General features: G+C 37.8%; 1 protein-coding gene across 10 annotated transcripts in view; it reads left to right on the forward strand.

The window, feature by feature from the left end:
• Positions 1-7,397: 7,397 nt before the first annotated feature.
• LOC135108568 (RNA-binding protein Pasilla-like) overlaps positions 7,398-20,252 on the forward strand; it is a 145,705-nt gene continuing 132,850 nt past the window's right edge. For 5 of the 10 annotated variants that reach the window (XR_010272351.1, XR_010272350.1, XR_010272349.1 and 2 more), the window contains exon 1: positions 7,398-7,556. Coding sequence is in view for 5 of the 10 variants with exons in the window: in XM_064019705.1 (XP_063875775.1) it covers positions 7,436-7,556 (121 nt within the window). In the remaining 5 variants the exon portion in view is untranslated. The remainder of the gene's footprint in view (positions 7,557-20,252) is intronic. The other 5 variants (XR_010272348.1, XR_010272347.1, XM_064019708.1 and 2 more) reach the window with 1 other exon arrangement.

Here is a 20,252-nt window from a genome sequence, read left to right on the forward strand (position 1 = left end):
AACCCTAGAAAGGTTTATGATCCTGATAAGGTTCCTCCTATTCTTCTCCGAAACTCTGCCTCCGTGCTCGCACATTGCCTAGTCAAACTCTTTTAGCTATGTCTATGAACATCTACCTTTCCTACTTGCTGGAAATTTTCCTCCATTCAGCCTGTTCCTAAAAAGGATGACCGTTCTAATCCCTCAACTTATCGTCATATTGCTTTAATTTCCTGTCTCTCTAAAGTTTTTGACTCTATCCTCAACAGGAAGATTCTTTAACGTGTGTCACTTCACAGCCTTCTATCTGATCGCCAGTATGGGTTCCATCAAGGCTGCTCTACTGGTGACCTTCTGGCTTTCCTTACTGAGTTTTGGTCATCCTCTTTTAGAGATTTAGGTGAAACTTTTGCTGTTGCCTTAAACATATCAAAAACTTTTAATAGAGTCTAGCACAAAGCTTTGATTTCCAAACTTCCTTCCTACGGCTTCTATCCTTCTCTCTGAAACTTCATCTCAGGTTTCCTTTCTGACCGTTCTACTGTTGTTGTGGTAGACGGTCACTGTTCTTCTCCTAAATCTACTAACAGTGGTGTTCCTCAAGATTCTGTTCTGTCACCCACTCTTTTCATATTATTCATCAATGGTTTTCTAAGCCAAACTACTTGTCCTATCCACTCCTACACTGATGATACCACCCTGCACTTTTCCATGTTTTTTCATAGACGTCCAACCCCTCAGGAAGTAAACAGTTCTCGCAGGGAAGCCAAAGAACGCCTGACCTCTGATCTCTCTGTAATTTCTGATTGGGGCAGAGCAAACTTAGTATTGTTCAATGCCTCAAAAACTTAATTCCTCCATCTATCAACTCGACACAACCTTCCAGGCAACTATTCCCTCTTCTTCAGTTACACTCAACTGTCTCCCTCTTCTACACTGAACATCCTCGGTCTGCCCTTTACTTATAATCTAAACAGGAAACTTCACATCTCATCTTAAGCTAAAACAGCTTCTGTGAAGTTAGACGTTCTTAGTCATCTCCGCCAGCTTTTCTCACCATTCCAGTTGCTAACTCTGTACAGGTGCCAATCTGTCCATGTATGAAGTATGCTTCACATGAATGGGGGGTTCCACTCATATCCCTCTTTTAGACAGGGTGGAATGAAAAGCTTTTCGTCTTTTCAACTCCTCTCCTCTAACTGACTGTCTTCAGCCTCTTTCTCATCTCCGCAGTGTTGCATCTCTTGCTATCTTCTATCTTCTTACTCTTCTGATCTTGCTAACTGCATGCCTCCCCTCCTCCCACGGTCTCGGTGCACAAGACTTTCTTTTTTCTCTCACCCCTATTCTGTCCACCTCTCTAATGCAAGAGTTAACCAGCATTCTTAGTCATTCATCCCTTTCTCTGGTAAATGCCAATGAAGAAGAGGGGATAGTTGTCTGGAAGGTTGTGTCGAGTTGACAGATGGAGGAATTAAAATTTTGAGGTATTAAACAATACTAAGTTTTCTCTACCCCAAACAGAAATTTTAGAGAGATCAGAAGTCAGACGTTCCATGGCTTCCCTGCGTGAACTGTTTACTTTCCAAAGGGCTGGATCGTCTATGAAAAGACGTGGAAAAGTGCAGGGTAAAAAGAGTGGATAGAACAAGAAGATTAGATTAGAACAAGAAGATTAGATTAGAACAAGAAGTTTAGAAGATCTTTGATGAATATTAAGAAAAGAGTGGGTGACAGGACAGAACCCTGAGGAACATCACTGTTAATAATAGATTTAGGAGAAGAACAGTGACCATCTACCACAGCAGCAATAGAACGGCCGGAAAGGAAACTTGAGATGAAGTTACAGAGAACCATAGGAGAGTGGTCTGGAAATCAAAGCTCTGTGCCAGACTCTATCAAGGTAACATTTATCTAAGGCAATAGCAAAAGTTCCACCAAAATCTCTAAAAGAGAATAACTACGATTCAGTAAGGAAAAACAGATCACCATTAGAGCGGCCTTGACAGAACCCATATTGGCGATTAGAAAGAAGGTTGTGAAGTGATAGATGTTTAAGAATCTTCCTGTTGAGGATAGATTCAAAAACTTTAGATAGGCAGGAAATTAGAGCAATAGGACGGTAGTTTGAGGGATTAGAACGGTCACCCTTTTTAGGAACAAGCTGAATTTAGGCAAACTTCCAACAAGAAGGAAAGGTAAATGTTGATAGACCTGAATGAGTTTGACTAGGCAAGGTGCAAGCACGGAGGCACAGTTTCAGAAAACAGTAGAAGGGATTCCATCAGGTTCAGAAGCCTTCCGAGGATTTAGGCCAGCGAGGAAATGGAAAACATGATTTTTGATAGGATTTTGATAGGTAGCATGGAGTAGTCAGAGAGTGGAGGAGAGGGAGGAACAAACTGAATCATCCAAGGTAAAGCTTTTGGCAAAGGATTGAGCGAAGAATTCAGCTTTAGAAATAGACGAGATGTCATTAGTGCCATCAGGCTGAAATAAAGGAGGGAAAGATGAAGAAGCAAAGTTATTGGAGATGTTTTTTTCTAGGTACACCTAGCCAAAAACATTTCCAATATGACTAGTCATGTATGACTAGTAAAACTAGTCATATGGCAGTTATAAAATGAAATGTCAAAGCGTTTCTTTTCTGGTATTTTCACAGTATTTCCGCCTTCCATCTCTTAGGTATCCCTATTTATTATTCTGGTCTGTCTAGACAGACTGCAAATATTATAATATAACGAAATATATTCTATTATTAGCAATTATGGAGCTAGCATAAACCGTAATGCAGGGCTCACGTCTAGCAGCTGTCTAGGTCACAAGTCATTCATAGAGTTGAGAGCGAGGTCTCTTGCCCAGGTCCTCAGATTTCGCCATGTTAAGGGAATTCTATCCCCTGTATCTCTTCTTCAGACCTATTTTCATCACCTGTGCAAATACAAGCCACTCTGCAGAGTATTTTTGCGTGAATTGGCTGTATCAGTCATGACTTGCATTATGGCATTGTACCAGAACACAGTGATGTGTTGGAAGTAGTGGACCAAGACAGGAAGGTCATTCAGACATCTTTACCTGCCCTGCCAGAATATTGCACGCCAATTGACTTGACTTGACTGTTCCACGCTCATTGTAAACAAATGGTACTATTCACTTGATTTGAAACAATTCACGTTATACAGTTTTAAAAATAGTTTTCACTCATGAATGACTTGTATGTAGATCATTCTTTATGTTCGAGATTTTATTGAAAACAATACACACCAAACATGTTTGCATCACTGCCCGCGAATGGCTGTCATTCGCTCCACTTCGCCTCCCCCGCAAGCCCTTAAAAAGCTTACGGCCGGGGTAGTTATAAAGTTCCTAAGCTCCCATGAGATCTGCGCAAAAGGAATGTGTCAGAAAATGTCTGCTTCCGAGGCGCTTCCGAAAAAACTGAAGAAGACGCCTATTTATATATATATATATATATATATATATATATATATATATATATATATATATATATATATATATATATATATATATATATATATATATATATATATATATATATATATATATATATATATATATAACTTATGCGAGCGAGAGTAATGTTTCCCTCTGGCCGCTGGAGGAGCCGCCGTGGGGGGGACTGGGGAGAGCAAAAAAAGTAATATTAATCGGACCGTTCTTTTAATATACAGATCCTTAAATATATATATATATATATATATATATATATATATATATATATATATATATATATATATATATATATATATATATATATATATATATATATATATATATATATATATATATATATATATATTTAAGGATCTGTATATTAAAAGAACGGTCCGATTAATATTACTTTTTTTGCTCTCCCCAGTCCCCCCCACGGCGGCTCCTCCAGCGGCCAGAGGGAAACATTACTCTCGCTCGCATAAGTTTACAAATGACTGTATACTAGGTCCTTGCTTATTACCCGCACTATTTGAAAGCTATTTTTTCTTGACTTATGCCCACTAGCTTTACTGTTTAAGATTTGGCAGTAGAAACTATAAATTTATGCATTATGTTAAAGTTTGATACAACTGAGTGAAATATTTAGCTACCAGTAATCCCTTGAAGTAATCAAAGCTGTATGTACCATCACCTCTTCTAATCTACGTGCCCTTCTCAAGTGAATAAATTCCACAATACCCACTCTAGTCTGTTGTGCCACATTTTTTTTTTTTTTTTGGCACGTATGTACAGCCATTGATGTTATTGTTAGCAAGGACTCTCTATACAGAGTCCTTGCTAACATTAACATCAATGGCTGTACTTATATGGGTAAGCGAAAGGAATAATTAGTGTTCATGGAGGAACAAAGAATTGTACTGATTTACTAAAATCAAAGGGACTTTCTATATATATATATATATATATATATATATATATATATATATATATATATATATATATATATATATATATATATATATATATATATATATCCTAGTATATACTAGGATATAGAAAGTCCCTTTGATTTTAGTAAACCAGTACAATTCTTTGTTCCTCCATGAACACTAATTATTGCCTTCGCTTACTCATGTAAGTGATTTTTAAGACATGGGCACCTACCTCACATCTCTCATTTCTTTCTATGGTATATTTCCATAGTTTCATAATTGTATAACAAATAGTTTATTCTTAGTATAGTAATGGGTTTTAGTTTTAGTTCCAGGTCTCCGTGCCGTATGATAAGACTGGTGAAATGCCCTGGTTACCTACGTATATGTTTTTCTTTTAATGAGTGGGAGATTAGTCTTCATTACATTTTGTTTTGGTTTCCCGAAGGCACTCCATCCAATTTCAACCCTTCTGTTGACTTATTTTTCATGGTCTGGGCCCTATTTTTTATATTTTTTTTTTCTTATATAAATACGGTATATTAATTCCTAACTCATTTTATGACTTCATTCTCGATTCTATTTTTTTTTTTTTTTTTTTTTTTTGTCTGGTATAAACCTGTTGAACACTTTTATTGCCTTCATAGACATCCTCAACCCTATCTTTGTATTTCTGTACAACTGTGAATTAATCTCCTGAAGCTAATCTGTGGATTTCCTTAACAACACATGATATGATGTCCCTAAATTAAAGGCAGAACTTGTAAACATTGTATTTGCCTCGTATAATCTCATAATTCATTTGTGACGTAGTACTCAATGTTATATAAACCATAGAGAAAATTCAATCGTTCCTTGCTAGCTAAATAATAACCAGGCTTAATCACAAGGCTGGGTCATAAGTCATAAGTTATGGCGTTGTGGCTTTGGACAAGGATCGTCAGCATTCATAGGCTCACCGAGCTCGCCCATTAGTGGACCGTCATTTTCTCGATAGTGGCAGGTTACGTTTTCTCTCATTTCTTTCAGTGGATACGACTCTAGAAGTCAAAGCTCGACCAATATGACGTTTTTATGTTATCAGACTGTACTGTAGAGTAGCTTCCCATACCATCCAACATATTGTTTTCTTCAATAAGCAAAAGTGCATGACATTAATTGGTAGCAATACATAAAGAATATATATAAACAACTTCATAAAAAAAAAGTGAATAACATTATATAGGTTGATTTTTTTTTATCTGAACTTCATGCACCGATGAAACTTATCAATGGACAGTTTAAAACCCTCTAAAGAAGGTAATTTTAAATCTAAGATATGATGAAGTCTTGTCCTCCTTTACTTATATAATAAATACATTATAATCCAAGATATTTACATTTAAAATGTGTCCCATCACTATGGGACACCCAATAGGTATACACAATATATATATATATATATATATATATATATATATATATATATATATATATATATATATATATATATATATATATATATATATATATATATATATATATATATATATATATATATATATATATATATATATATATATATATATATATAAATTTGAAAACTGCTGAACTATTTTGATAGCACAAAATAAATAAAAAACGTAAATTTTCAGTTGCACACACACACACACACACACACACACACACACACACACACACACACAGTTTTGCATTTTCATCACTTAGGAGAGAGAGAGAGAGAGAGAGAGAGAGAGAGAGAGAGAGAGAGAGAGAGAGAGAGAGAGAGAGAGAGAGAGAGAGAGAGAGATGAAAATGCAAAACTGTGTGTGTGTGTGTGTGTGTGTGTGTGTGTGTGTGTTCGACTGAAAATTTACGTTTTTTTTTTTTTTTTTCATGCTGTCAAAATAGTTCAGCAGTTTTCAATTTCATGCATTTCTTGTACCAGATTAAAGTTTTCCCAAGAGTGCGGGAGAATGTTGCTCACTATTGTAGAGTGGCAAGTAGACTGCTGAAGTCCATATTTCTTTTTAGTTTACTGTACTTGCTTCTGTACTACAGCGAGCAGCACTCCATTATTTGTGTATATATATATATATATATATATATATATATATATATATATATATATATATATATATATATATATATATATATATATATATATATATATATATATATATATATATAAACTAAGTAATCCAGTCGTCGCTGTTGACTTCAACTAAATATGTATCCAGAATGGCCTAGCTTCTCCCAATCAATGACGTACTAACCTGGGACATTTGACACCAGCATATCGATCTTATTGACTGGTAGCCTCGTTCTTTCCTAGGTAAAATAAATATACACCACAAAATGCACACTCGTCCCTTGTGAGTGTTATAATATATATATATATATATATATATATATATATATATATATATATATATATATATATATATATATATATATATATATATGTGTATAAGTGTGTGTGTGTGTGTGTGTGTGTGTGTGTGTGTGTGTAAAATAGGGCACCAATTGATGGGATCGATCTAGGGTAGTACGCCCTTGATTTGCCGATCGATTCCCATGAAGTTAACTTTTGAGCGTACTTAAAATACTTGACTAATGTCCTTTATTGTACGCATTCGCTGAGTGAGTATTACAGCTTTCCGTAGATGATCATAAATACACTTTCAACCTAATGAATAAAATGATAAATAAATAAACAAATAAATAAATAAATATATAAATAAACAGATTATATATATATATATATATATATATATATATATATATATATATATATATATATATATATATATATATATATATATATATATATATATATATATATATATAGTGGTATATGCCATCATGCAATAATTATGCCAAACTTACGATAGTCGAAGAAAAATAATCTAGTAAACTATTCGAAGTTTCTTGTATGATAAATTTGATAAAGTGTACAGGTATAATTTTATGTATAGATGTACGTGGTTTGAGGGTAAAGACTCAATAATCAAAAACTTTATTGGTGAAGCGTAGGTTTGGCAAGAGTCTAGTACACGCCTGCGCAGAAGGCATTTCCCCCCCACAACATGGCCACAGAGTCCATCATGGAGGAGTGCGTTCCTTCACCCGGTACTCCAGACTCCAGGAAGAGACCCTTAGATATCGACTCCGACGATGCTATGTCCAAGCGATCACACTACATTCCAGGTGAGATTTATTCACCTGCAGGTTAACCAGAGCTTACTATTTAAGGTGTATAGAAGGAAAGATTTATTTGGAGCATATAGGTGGATATCATTAGTGGTGTTCTACCAGACGTAGGGAGAGAGTGGCTAGGGATGCGACACTCTGTCACTTGCAGTTGTGCGACAGGTGTATTGTGGAACTCTTGAATGTTTGTGGTGTGTAGGTATGAAGGAGTAGAATGAGAGGAAAGGTCTAATTGAGCCGCGAGTAGTGACGGGGAGGAGGTGGCGGCGGCGGCGGCGGCGGCGGCGGTCGATGTTAAGGGTGGTGGATGTGGAGGGGGGCGCGTGCGTCACCCGCCCGTACTGAACTTTATCACCTTACATACGTTACGCAGATTCCCATTTTATGTAGCATCATAGAGTATGGTCTGGAATCCCGGCATGACAAGTCGGTACAAGCGGTGGTGTGTAAAAATGCAGCTTCTGCGTGGTTGCGTTGTGCTCGGGTGTTTACATGCTAGGACAGCCTTCATGTGTTCTCTTGTAGATAGGATGAGCGTAAGCATTAATTATGGTCAGTGAAGTCATACAACGAAATAGCGTGACAGCACGTCCTGCATGTAGTGATTAATTCATACAACAATATGAGCACAACTGTTAATCTTTATTAGTGGGCGTTTCCTGATTTTGAGGATTAAAATGATATGCTAATATGATAAGTTGCATATATAAGGAGTATGGTATCCTTTCCCTGACATCTCTTTTTTCTTCGTTATCCTAGCACATTTCCACATCCTTTATGCTAATTTAGTCTTTGCTGCAAGATGAAATACTTTCCCATTGAGTAATTTCATGAATTTGATAACTTGTATCATTCTGAGGTGCAGGTACATAAGGAACAGTCTTGAAAGGGACCAAAAGTACTTAAAGGACGTTTGTTAAGGTTATATGTACAGAAACCAAGAATTAATTGTATTATATAAGTGCATCTGTCTCACGGCAAAAAAAACCTATTGTTCTTAGTGAAGTACCTGGGTCACATATAACACGGTGGTTTATATCTTTACTATCACAAATTGATCGTTCCTGAGTTATTAATTTTTTTTATAAAATTTATTGTTAAAATAGGAGTAAACATTTACAATAACTCCATCTTACATAACCTCCCCCTTTTCCCCCAACAAGCTTGGGGGACCTGTGGGGAATGGGGGGTTTTGGAGGGACACAGAGCCAAATTAGGGCAAATTTGGACATTCCTGAAAAGTCTAAAGATGAGACACCATGTTTTGGCAAGTGGGGGGATTTTCAACTCATCCATGGTTGCTTTGCTCCCCCTGGGCCCCACCTTAAGGGCACTAACCTAACCTAGCATTACCTAACCTAACCTGCTGGACTCACATTAAGTACACTAACCTAATATTACCTAGCCTAACCTGTATGTACAGCAGCAATCACACACTATTCCTCACAACTGGCATCAGAAATCTTCATATACTAAGAAATAAGATACATTAACATTCACCAAGTGAGAAAATACTGCCAAATTTCAAGGTTGTGAAGATGAAAGCTGCCATTTTCAAAGGCATATCAAAAAATGTAGATCACAATCCTCCAAACTTTCCATGATGACAGCTGGAGTCAAACTGGCATGATGGCACTGTGACACCCTCCCTCACAGGGCAGCATGGAATAATACCCTCATAGTGTCCATTATATGTCTTGCAAATAAAATATGCCTCATAATAAAATGTTCATAATAGAATGCTTATCGTTCAATAGTTTTGATACAACAAACAAGCTGAGCTTATGTTTGGACCAAAAACTTTTTATATATTTCACTCACATATAAACTACTTGAGGTAGATAGGAAGTGTTCCAGGCCTCAGTGTGTGCAAGGAGCTGTGCTGTGCACACAATTTGTGGACTTAGCATCTGGGAGGCACCTCTGTTTTTTATGTGGATTTGTGAGTTGAGACATACACTACAGTAAATGTACTATATCATCATGTGACTGTTAAACAGCAAAGTAAGAAGGACCTATTGTAAACATTAATGAGGTTAGGTTTAGTTAGATTTGGTTAGGTTTAGCTAGGTTTGATTAGATTAGATTTAGTTAGGTTTGGTTAGGTTACATTTAGCTTTTGGTTAGGTTAGGTTAGGCTTAGGTTTGGTTAGGTTAGGTATAGTTAAGTTTAGTTGAGCTCTTTTTTTATTTTCATTGTCATGTGTGTAGATGAAACTACATTTTTCTGTTTGATTTTGGTGTCTTGGATGAATCTTTGCTTGTTTTTTGTTACACATCATTGGTTTACATGTGTGTGTGGGGGGGTAGACAGTATAAAAAAAAAATAAATGATTTGTGATGGAAATGGATTACATTGACTAATTTTGACAGGCCCAAGGAATATTTTAAGGTGAGGGTTGGAAGGGAGAGTAAATGATGGTATTCAGTACTTATCTTGGCCTTGTCATATTTTTCTTTCTAACTTCCACAGAAAATCCTAAATAACTGTTATAATTTTATTATTTATTTATTTATTTATTTATTTTATGTAAGAGGGGCACTGGCCAAGCGTAACAAAAATCATAAAAAAAAAAAATGCACTGACATGCCAGTCCCTGAACAGAGTTGAAAGCATTAGTCAAAAATATAGGAAAAGTGTCTTGAAACTTCCCTCTTGAAAGAGTTCAAGTCATAGGAAGGTGGAAATGCAGAAGCAGGCAGGGAGTTTCAGAGTTTACCAGAGAAAGGCATGAGAATACAGATTAACTGTTGCATTAGAGAGGTGGACAGAATATGGGTGAGAGAAAGAAATCTTGTACAGCAAGGCTGTGTGAGGTGGGGAGGCACGCAGTTAGCAAGATCAGAAGTGTTGGCACGAAAATAGTGGTATAAAATAGTAACTGCGACAATGAGAAAGAGGCTGAAGACAGTCAGCTAGAGGAGAGGAGTTGAAAAAATGAAAAGTTTTTTATTCCACCCTGTCTTAAAGTACGGATAAGGCCTCTGTACAGAGTTAGCTGCTGTTGGGATGGGAAAAACTGGCAGAGGTGACTCAGATTGCCTAACTTCATGGAAGCTGTTTTAGCTAGAGATGAGATGTGAAGTTTCCAGTTTAGATTAAAGGACAGACCGAGGATGTTCATTGTAGAAGAGGGGTATAGTTGAGTGTCATTGAAGAAGCGATAGTTGTCTGGAAGGTTGTGTCAAGTTGATAGGTGAAGGAATTGGGTTTTTGAGGTATTGAACAATACCAAATTTGCTCTGCCTCAATAAGAAATTTTAGAGAGATCAGAAGTCAGGCATTCTATGGCTTCCCTGCATGAACTGTTTATTTCCTGAAAAGTTGGACATTGACGAAAAGATGTGGAAAAGTGCAGGGTGGTATTATCAGCATTGGAGTGAATAGGATGAGAAGTTTAGTTTTGAAGATCATTAATTGAGGCGCGCGGTGCAACAACGACGTAACCGAGAAATGGAAAATTTCACGGTTACGTCGTTGTTGCACCGCGCGCCTCAATTAATACTAGGAAGAGAGTGGGTGACAGGACAACCCAAAGGAACTCCACTGTTAATAATAGATTTAGGAGGATAGTGACTGTCTACCACAGCAGCAATAGAACAGTCAGTAAGGAAACTTGAGATGAAGTTTACAGAGAGGATAGAAGCTGTAGGAAGATAGTTTGGAAATTAAAGCTTTGTGCCAGACTCTATCAAAACCTTTTGATATGTCTAAGGCAAAAGTTTCACCAAAATCTCTAAAAGAGGATGACCAGGACTCTGTAAGGAAAGCCAGATCACTAGTAGAGCGGCCTTGATGGAACCTAAACTGCCAGTCAGGTAGAAAGTTGTGAAGTGGTAGATGTTTAAGAATCTTACTGTTGAGGATTGATTTAAAAACTTTAGATAGGCAGGAAATTAAAGCAATAGGACGGTAGTTTGAGGGATTAGAACGATCACCCTTTTTAGGGACAGGCTGTGTGTAGGCAAATTTCCAGCAAGAAAGGTAGATGTTGATAGAGTTGAAAGAGTTTGCCTAGGCAAGGTGCAAACACGGAGACACTGTTTTAGGGAACAGCAGAAGACATCAGGTCCATAAGTCTTCTGAAGGTTTAGGCCAGCGAGGGCATGGAAAGCATTGCGAAGGATTTTAATAGGTAGCATGAAGTAATGAGAGGATGGAGGAGAGGGAGGAACAAGCCCTGAATCATCCAAGGTAGAGTTTTTAGCAAAGGTTTCAGTGAAGATTTCAGCTATAGAAAATAGATGAGGTGGCAGTGGTGCCATCAGGTTGAAATAAAGGAGGAAAAGATGAAGAGGCAAAGTTATTGGAGATGTTTTTGGCTAGGTGCCAGAAGTCACGAGGTGAGTTAGATCTTGAAAGATTTTGACACTGTCTATTAATGAAGGAATTTTTGGCTAGTTGGAGGATAGACTTGGCATGATTCTGGGCAGAAATATAAAGTGCATGAGATTCAGGTGATGGAAGGCTCAAGTACCTTTTGTGGGCCACCTCTCATCATGTATAGCTCGAATTAAATCAAGGTTTGGAAGGTTTAGGTGGAGAGAAAAAGTGAGGAATGTACACCTCCATGCCAGACACTGCTACCTATGTTATGCACTCAACATACAGAGATGGGTCTCTGACATGGAAGCAGTAGTCATTCCAAGAAAAACTGGCCTAATACCTCATGTCTTCCTGATTAGCAGAGGCAAATTGCCATAGGCACCTCTGCTTTGGGAGATCCTGTGGAGGGATTGGAGGGATAATACAAGATACAGATATTAGATTGTGATCAGAAGAGCCCAATGGAGAAGATTGGGTAACAGCATAAGCAGAAGGATTAGAGGTTTGGAAAAGGTCAAGAAAATGTTGGATGTATCTCCAAGACAGTCAGGAATACGAGTAGGGTGTTGCATCAGTTGCTCAAGGTTGTGGAGGATAGCAAAGTTAAAGCTAGTTCACCAGGATGGTCAGTGAAGGGAGAGGAAAGCCAAAGCTGGTGGTGAACATTGAAGTCTCCAAGAATGGAGATCCCCACAAAAGGGAAGAGAATCAGAATGTGCTCCACTTTGAAAGTTAAGTAATCAAGGAATTTCTCATAGTCAGAGGAGTTTGATGAGAGGTATACAGCACAGATAAATTTAGTTTGAGAGTGATTCTGTAGTCAAACAGATGGTGGAAAACTTGGGAGATTCAAGAGTGTGGGGATGAGAGCAGGTTAAGTCGTGCACATAAATGCAACATCAAGGTTTGGATTGAAAATGAGGACAGAGATAATAGGACAGAACAGAAAGGGGCTACTGTCAGTTGTCTCAGACACCTGTGTTTCAGTGAGGAAAAGATGATGTGTAGTAGAGGAGAGGTGGTGTTCTACAGATTGAAAGTTAGGTCTAAGACTATGAATATTGCAGAAATTAATGAAGAAGTTGATGGGGGCATCAAGACACTTAGGGTCAACACCAGAAGAGCAATTCAACCTGAGGACATTTATGGTCATCACTAGATGGGACTCCAAGGCTGGTGTAGGAGTTGCTATGATAATTTTGAATTTTGAGTGAAGGGCTTGTGTGTAATTAGATGCATGTAGTTTTGTGTGAAGGATAAGAGTTGTTTCTAGAGGGGAGGTTGTGACTGCCTCCTTGTGTTGTGAGACAAAGAGAAATGTTCATCTGGGTTTAATGATAAGTTCACAGCACCCCCTGATCCATTGCTTTAGACCTCTTTCTCACCACCTTTCCTTTCTCACCAGACGCAAGGTAGGCAATGCCTGTCAGTGTCCGGCCTCTACGAATCTTCTCCAAAGGTCTCTATCCATGAAATCCTCATCTCTGGTTATTTCTTGTAGATTTCTTCCTCTTCGTTCAGCAGCTTCTTCAACTCCCTGCATCCATCGCTTCCTAGGTCGTCCCACCGGCCTCCTGCCTAGAGGAACCCATTCCAGAAACTTCCTTGCGTATCTTGTATCTTCCATTCTTTGGACATGTCCATACCATCTCAATTTGTTCTTTTCAATTATCTTCAGTACAGATGTTATCCCTAATCTCTCTCTGGTTTCTTCATTTCTAATTCTATCAAGTCTGGTCACACCTCGGATCATTCTCAGAACTCTCATTTCTGCTGCTTGTATTTGTGAAGATGTTCTTGTTGTCAGTGTCCAAGTTTCTGACCCATATAGAAGTACTGGTCTTAGTATTGTTGTAAATATTATGGTTTTAGCTTTTGTTGGAATATTCTTATCTTTAAGTATGGGATACAATGCACTGACATTTGCATCGTACTTCTGTATTCTATTTAAAATTTCTATATTCTGTCTGTTTTCCTCGTCGAAAAGTACTCCCAGATAACAAAATTTGTCGGTCTGCTTCAGTTTAATGTTTTCTATGTAAATATTACATTCCTCCTTTATTCTGCCAACTTTCATTATTTCTGTTTTTTGTTTGTTCATTCTCATTCCTTCCCTATTTAAGACATCATTCCATCTTGTCATGGCCTCTTGAAGATCTTGTTGGCTTCCTGTCACGACAGCGACATCGTCTGCATAGGCCAGCGTGATCTCTTTATCCTCCCTTACACACACTTCCTTCAGGCATCTGTCCATGTATATAATGAATAGCAAAGGAGAGAGCACTCCCCCTTGTCTCACTCCTGTCTTAATGCTAAACCATTCACTCTCCAGCTCTCTGTTCTTGACTCTGCTCTCCGTGTTCTTATATATACTCTTAATTACTCGTATCAGTTTAGAGTTTATGCCGTAGTCTTGATGTTGTAAGACTCTCCACAAGCAATCTCTTCTAATTCTATCAAAGGCTTTTTCCAGATCTATAAAAGCCACATATTTATCAATGCTCCACTCCCAATTCTTTTCCATTATCATCTTTAAAGTGAACACTAGATCTGTCGTGCTCCTATTGGGCCTGAAACTATACTGCCATATTCCTAGTTTCTCCTCGACACAGGTTCTTAATCTTTTCTCAACTATTCTTTCATACAATTTTCCAACATGAGATAACAGGGATATACCTCTATAATTTGCACAATCTGTTTTACTGCCTTTCTTATATATTGGACATACTATTGCTTTGTGCCAGTCATGGGGCACTTTCTCCTCTTTCCACGCATTACTGAAAATGTACCTCATCCACTCTACACATTCTTCCCCAGCAGCTTTAAATAGCTCTATAGGGAGCTCGTCGTCCCCTGGGGCTTTGCCGCTTCTCATCTTCTTTAGTGCCTCCTTCACTTCCTCTATACTGATCTCATTTGGGTTCTCTCCTTGTTCCTCCTGTATATCTAGATTCCACTCTTCATCCACTTCCAAATCCTCCACATTTAGAAGTTCTTGGAAGTATTCTCTCCATCTTTCTTCAATCTCCTGTGGTTTTGTTAGTAGTTCTCCTGTTTTGTTCATTATTGCATATGTTGATTTGTTATTTCCTTTCCTATAGTTCTTAGCCATGCTATACAATAATTTTCTTGTTCCTTCTATGTCTCTCTCTAGATCTTGACCAATCTTGATCCACATGTCCTCCTTGGCTGCTCTTTTGGTTGCTTCTGCACTGTTTCGTTTATCTACGTAATCTTCTCTATCTTCAATGTTTCTTGTTTTCATCCATTTTCTGAAAGATCTTGTTTTTTCTTTGACTGCTTCCTTAACATCATAAGTCCACCATGCAGTACTTTTCTTTTTGGTTCCATATTTGATTTTAATACCAACTGTCTCCTCAGCTGCCCCATACACAGTGTTCTTGAATTTATTCCATTGTTCTTCTATGTTCATTTCTTCCAATTCCAGTTCGGTTGGTTTTCGTAATGTTACCAGTTGCTGCAGTGCTTGCTTCTTCTCTTCGTCCTTGAGGTTTTCCAGTTTGAATCTCTTTTGCTTTTTCTTGACTTTTTCCTTTGGTTTTACAATTTTCAATTTAGCCACCACCAACCTGTGGTCAGAGTCTAAGGACACAGATGGTATGGTCCTAACATCTTTAAATATGTTTTTCTTGTTGGTGAGAAACAGGTCAATCATTGACCTCTCAGTATATCCTTGTTGTGCTGCATTCCACCGATACCATGTCCATTTATGGCTTGCTTTAGACCTCACTGGGAGTAATTAGCATTTCATTATGCATCTTCTGCCTCCTCCTTTATGTTAAGTGAGCGAGGGAAACAAGTTTAGATAAACACTTATATTCATGGAGTTAAGAGACTCTTAGTGTCAAATATTACAGCAGCGACTCAACACTTTGATATCCAAAAATTAAATGCCAGTGGATATTTCCAAGCCAAATCGAATATCATTTAATATCCTTCAGTCTTGAACACCCAACATCTGCAAAGAGATTCATTGTTTATGATATGGTTAAATTTAGTTTAGAAATCATTGTAAAATTGCACTTGCATACCATGCTTCTTTCCTCATATCTGTTTCTCATTGTACAACAAGCTTGGTGGTCCTGATCTGAAAGCATGATTCTAGGATGAGGAATTCATACTTTCTAACACTAAACAGGAGGGGCTTGACTTTTCTTTTGGACATGGTGAATGCTGGATGTCAGGCTTGCTGCTAAATGATTTTGATAGACTTGTGAAAACTAAATCCAAACAGAAGTTTGATCAAACCATAAGGGAAGCTATGAGTTATTAACTGCCATGTTTTATTTAAACAAGTCAACATTGTAAGTGTAACAAAAGTATTGTGTTTCAGATAATAAGGTATGCTCTGTAGTATGACATCTCATAAAGGATTATGCCCCATTTCATCACCAACTTGGCTTGTCACCAACCCAGTTCATCACTATAAAACCCATTTTGTCATCATATATAAGTAAGGTTTCTATTCTGAGATCATGCCACCTTGATTGAAATTGAAATAGCACAATCTTCCCCTTCTACAAGCCTCTAGAATTCTTGAGAGTATTCCCTAAACTGACTTAAATATGATGGAAATAGCTGTAGAATCCAGCAGAAGCTGGTCTCTGGTCCTTGTATGATGTGCTCTGTTTCTGTATTCAGATATGGGAATAAGGGCCTCTGTTACTTAAAATGACATGTCACATCCAACCACAGAGAGGTGGGGAGCAGGGCACACCAATGAGAAAGTTTCAAGTACAAGTGATAGCATTACAAGCTAATCAGCTCATGCTTGAGACCTCTTGAGCTGATGAGCATCTATGTCCCATGCTGTGTAGGTAGCCTTGATTGGCTGTTCCTGGTTGTTCTAGTCTGTTCCTGCCACATGCAAATGTCTCTAGGTTATCTGTTGTTTAACATTGTTGTTGCTATTGTAGGAATAGAGATAAAGATTGCTCTGCTTCTATTGTACAAGTGGGGAAAGGTATGCCCTTCATGTCCATGAAAGAGAAGTTTGAGTGTGCGATGCTATATAGGTAGCCTTGGTGCAGACATTGTTTACTTCTCTATTCTTCCTGCCATGTGCAGATGCAACTCTTGGTTGTCTGTTATTTAACATTAATAGTTTTTTTCTTGATATGGTAGGAAAATGCCTTTATTTAGTGATAAAGATAGCTCTGCTTCTACTGTACAAGTGATGAAAGGTGTCTTTCATAGACATGGAAGAGGAAGAAACACTTCAGTGTGGAAAGAGATGTATGCTAAGACTAACTGAAACCTTGGAGAAGAGAACTTGTTGAAACATGAAAAATAGTCTCCATGTTTCATGGTACTGATTATAAATTAATCATGAATCATTATATCAATGATAATAGTAGTTATTATATTTATTACTATTGTCATCATTATCATAGATATTAATGAACTTGAACAGTTTGTTCTAATTGGATGTTCATTAATCAGTTTATTTGTTATTTGAACTTAAGAACTTAAAAAAAGAAATTAGTTTCTAGGGACACACAAAAAAATAAATAAGTAAAATAAAGAAATACACAAAAATCACATGATGCATTGTTATCAGGAATTTATGAAGTCAATTTACAGTTCTACCTTGCAGCATGCTACTCGTTGAGGTGAATGATGTGTCACTGGAGTATGGTGCAAGGGATGACAGGTTTCATGGTGGCCAAATTGCCATCTAGTTGCCTCTATGATATCTGATATAAGATACGGTGTCTCAGATATCAGCAGAATATTTTCTCACTCATAGATGGGGATATCACGAGATGCCACCTTGCTCTTAGTAATTCAATTTATTTAGATATTCCTTGCCTTATAATCATTCTTCTCAGATTGGCTTAACTTCCTCTTTGCCTTCTTTAATAGGTTGTGGGGCTGAGGTAGTAGGTGGCATGGATGGGGCATTTATTAGGGAAGAAGCAGTGGTGGATAGCAAGGAAGGAAGAGGCAGTGGTTGATTGTGGCAATGCTTTCTCTTGAATCAGCTCCTTTCTTGACTATTCAACATTTCCCTTGAAGACACACAGTCTCTTACCTTTTATCAACAAAACATTTGCACACTAACAGTGAATAAAATTATTCACTAGAGGCTGGAGCAGCTGTGTAGCCATTTCCTACAAGGCACTCAGTGCAGCTTGAGACCATCCAAACTATTATATAGACACCAGTCTCTAATCACAATGTGAAAAAAAGATATAGTAATCAATGTAAGATGGAGGACACTTGCTGCTACAATCTCTTTAATTTGGTCCTTTAAGTGGTATTTGATTACTCATAATGACTTCAAGGCACTGCTGCTAAATGCAGATAAACCTACACTCTTTTTACTGCTGGAAAAATGTTTGGGTGTTGCCTAATAGGGGAATTCCCTGTATCCTGCGTTGCCATGTCTCCACAGGACTAATTATTGGTTTAACACCTTGGTGGAAAGGACAGGTGACCCTCACACCCTCTCTCTCTCTCTCTCTCTCTCTCTCTCTCTCTCTCTCTCTCTCTCTCTCTCTCTCTCTCTCTCTCTCTCTCTCTCTCTCTCTCTCTCTCTCTCTCAGCCATGTGTGATTTTGTGTGAACCAAGAATTTTTTTGTAATTTATTTGTTCGTGTTTTGACTACTTTTCCACATTGTCTTTGAAATAAAAATCAAGGCACATTTATTTATTTTTTAGAGGTTTCCCCTGTAGGCCTAATCTTCTATCTGATCTTTATTCTGGAAGTTCATCATCTGAGCATTCACTAATGTTGATTGTGAAGAGTCTATAATGTTCTATGGCTCTCTCCTGCTCTGCATTGTAAATAAGTTCTTTCTCTTGGCTGTGAAGAACATGCAAGCACTTGGGCATTGCTTCCATCATGGGTGATAGTGTGCAAGGGAGTGACCCCTGAGAGGCTGAGCCACCTCTCTCTCAGACTTGAGTCACCTGACCCTACCAATAAGCACCCCAGATGCTCTTGACCTACATGACAATGTCACAGAGCTATGTTGTCAAATGTGGTATTTCTGTAAAGCCCAGACTATTATCTTAAAATCCAAACCAATTGTAGCACTGAATGGTTTGGTAAGCTAAATAATCTATACCTAATACTTGAATCTCAAAAAAAAAAAAGTAAAAAGAATTGGTATATTAAAGAGAATTTGTGTGATGTAGCATAGTAGCTAATGGATCTCGGCCAACACCTAAACGTCCTTCCGAGAATAAAGAGTATAGTCAGGCTAGGAGTGTTGCCACAAAAAGAATTTTTTGAATTTTCTGTCTTGAAATAACATAAAGGTATATAGTAGAACCTTGGTTTACTCATTTGATTGGGGCATTTGGTATGGGCTGAGTTGCCTGTGATCATTGGGTGTTTTAATGTAGGGGTCAGTCAACACTCCAACATTTCTCTGGAGAAGCACTTTCTAAAACGCCTTTTGTTATAAATATTGATGTACTGTACTTAAATACTACAAAACATTGATTCTAAGTGTTTATGCTAACAGTAGCTGCAGGAACTGGTGATGCATACTCTACAGAGCAGTTACTACAGTAAAATCCCTCTCATCCAGCATTCGAGTATCTGGCAGCTTCAAATATCCGGCACATTTTTCCCTGAGCCTTAAAATCAATAAAAAATCAATGTGTACTCATAAAATTGATTAAAATTCCCGCGTGAGGCATACTTTGTCCCCTCGCCACCAGAGCGCACTGCTTCGCGCCACCCATGGCCCACTGCACTGTGTTTACTCAGTGACTCAGTCCCGCGTGTGCACTGTTTATCGCCTGACGCCTTCATCATGCCTAAAGTTGTAGAAAAGAGGAAACGTGTTGTGCTTACACTTAAGCAGCTGATCAGATCAGCTGATCTTTGTTATGGTAAGAGTGTAGGGTGGTGATTGTGGACATAATTTCACTTCTATTCAAGTATTCGGCATGTCGGTGGTCCCGTTGAAGCCGGATAAGAGGGATTTTACTGTATAAGCTAAATACTTGCAACTAAGCTCTCAAAGTTTTCACATTTATTTCTAGTCTCCTGCTACATATTTAGTTTGAAATATTTTCCACTGGCTTCTACAGGGACTAATCTTTTTATCTGGCAAATCCCCAAGAGTCAAGCAAGTATTATTTGTGTTGACAGGTTATTGTGATGGCCAAAACCATGTAGAGATGAAAGGACCAGCTGATATCGGACATGTCAGTATCTCCCAAACACCCAACAAACTCAAAGTGAAAGATATGAGTTTGTATTGTTGTTGTAAAACACCAGTCTGTGCATGTGCTGTGGTTGATTGCACAAACATATCAGGAAAGAAGAAACAAGGTGTGAATGAATAGGTATTTACAAAGAAGAAAGTAGCAACTCGGGGAAGAT

This window comes from Scylla paramamosain, chromosome 17, assembly GCF_035594125.1.
Source record: "Scylla paramamosain isolate STU-SP2022 chromosome 17, ASM3559412v1, whole genome shotgun sequence".
NCBI lineage: Eukaryota > Metazoa > Arthropoda > Malacostraca > Decapoda > Portunidae > Scylla > Scylla paramamosain.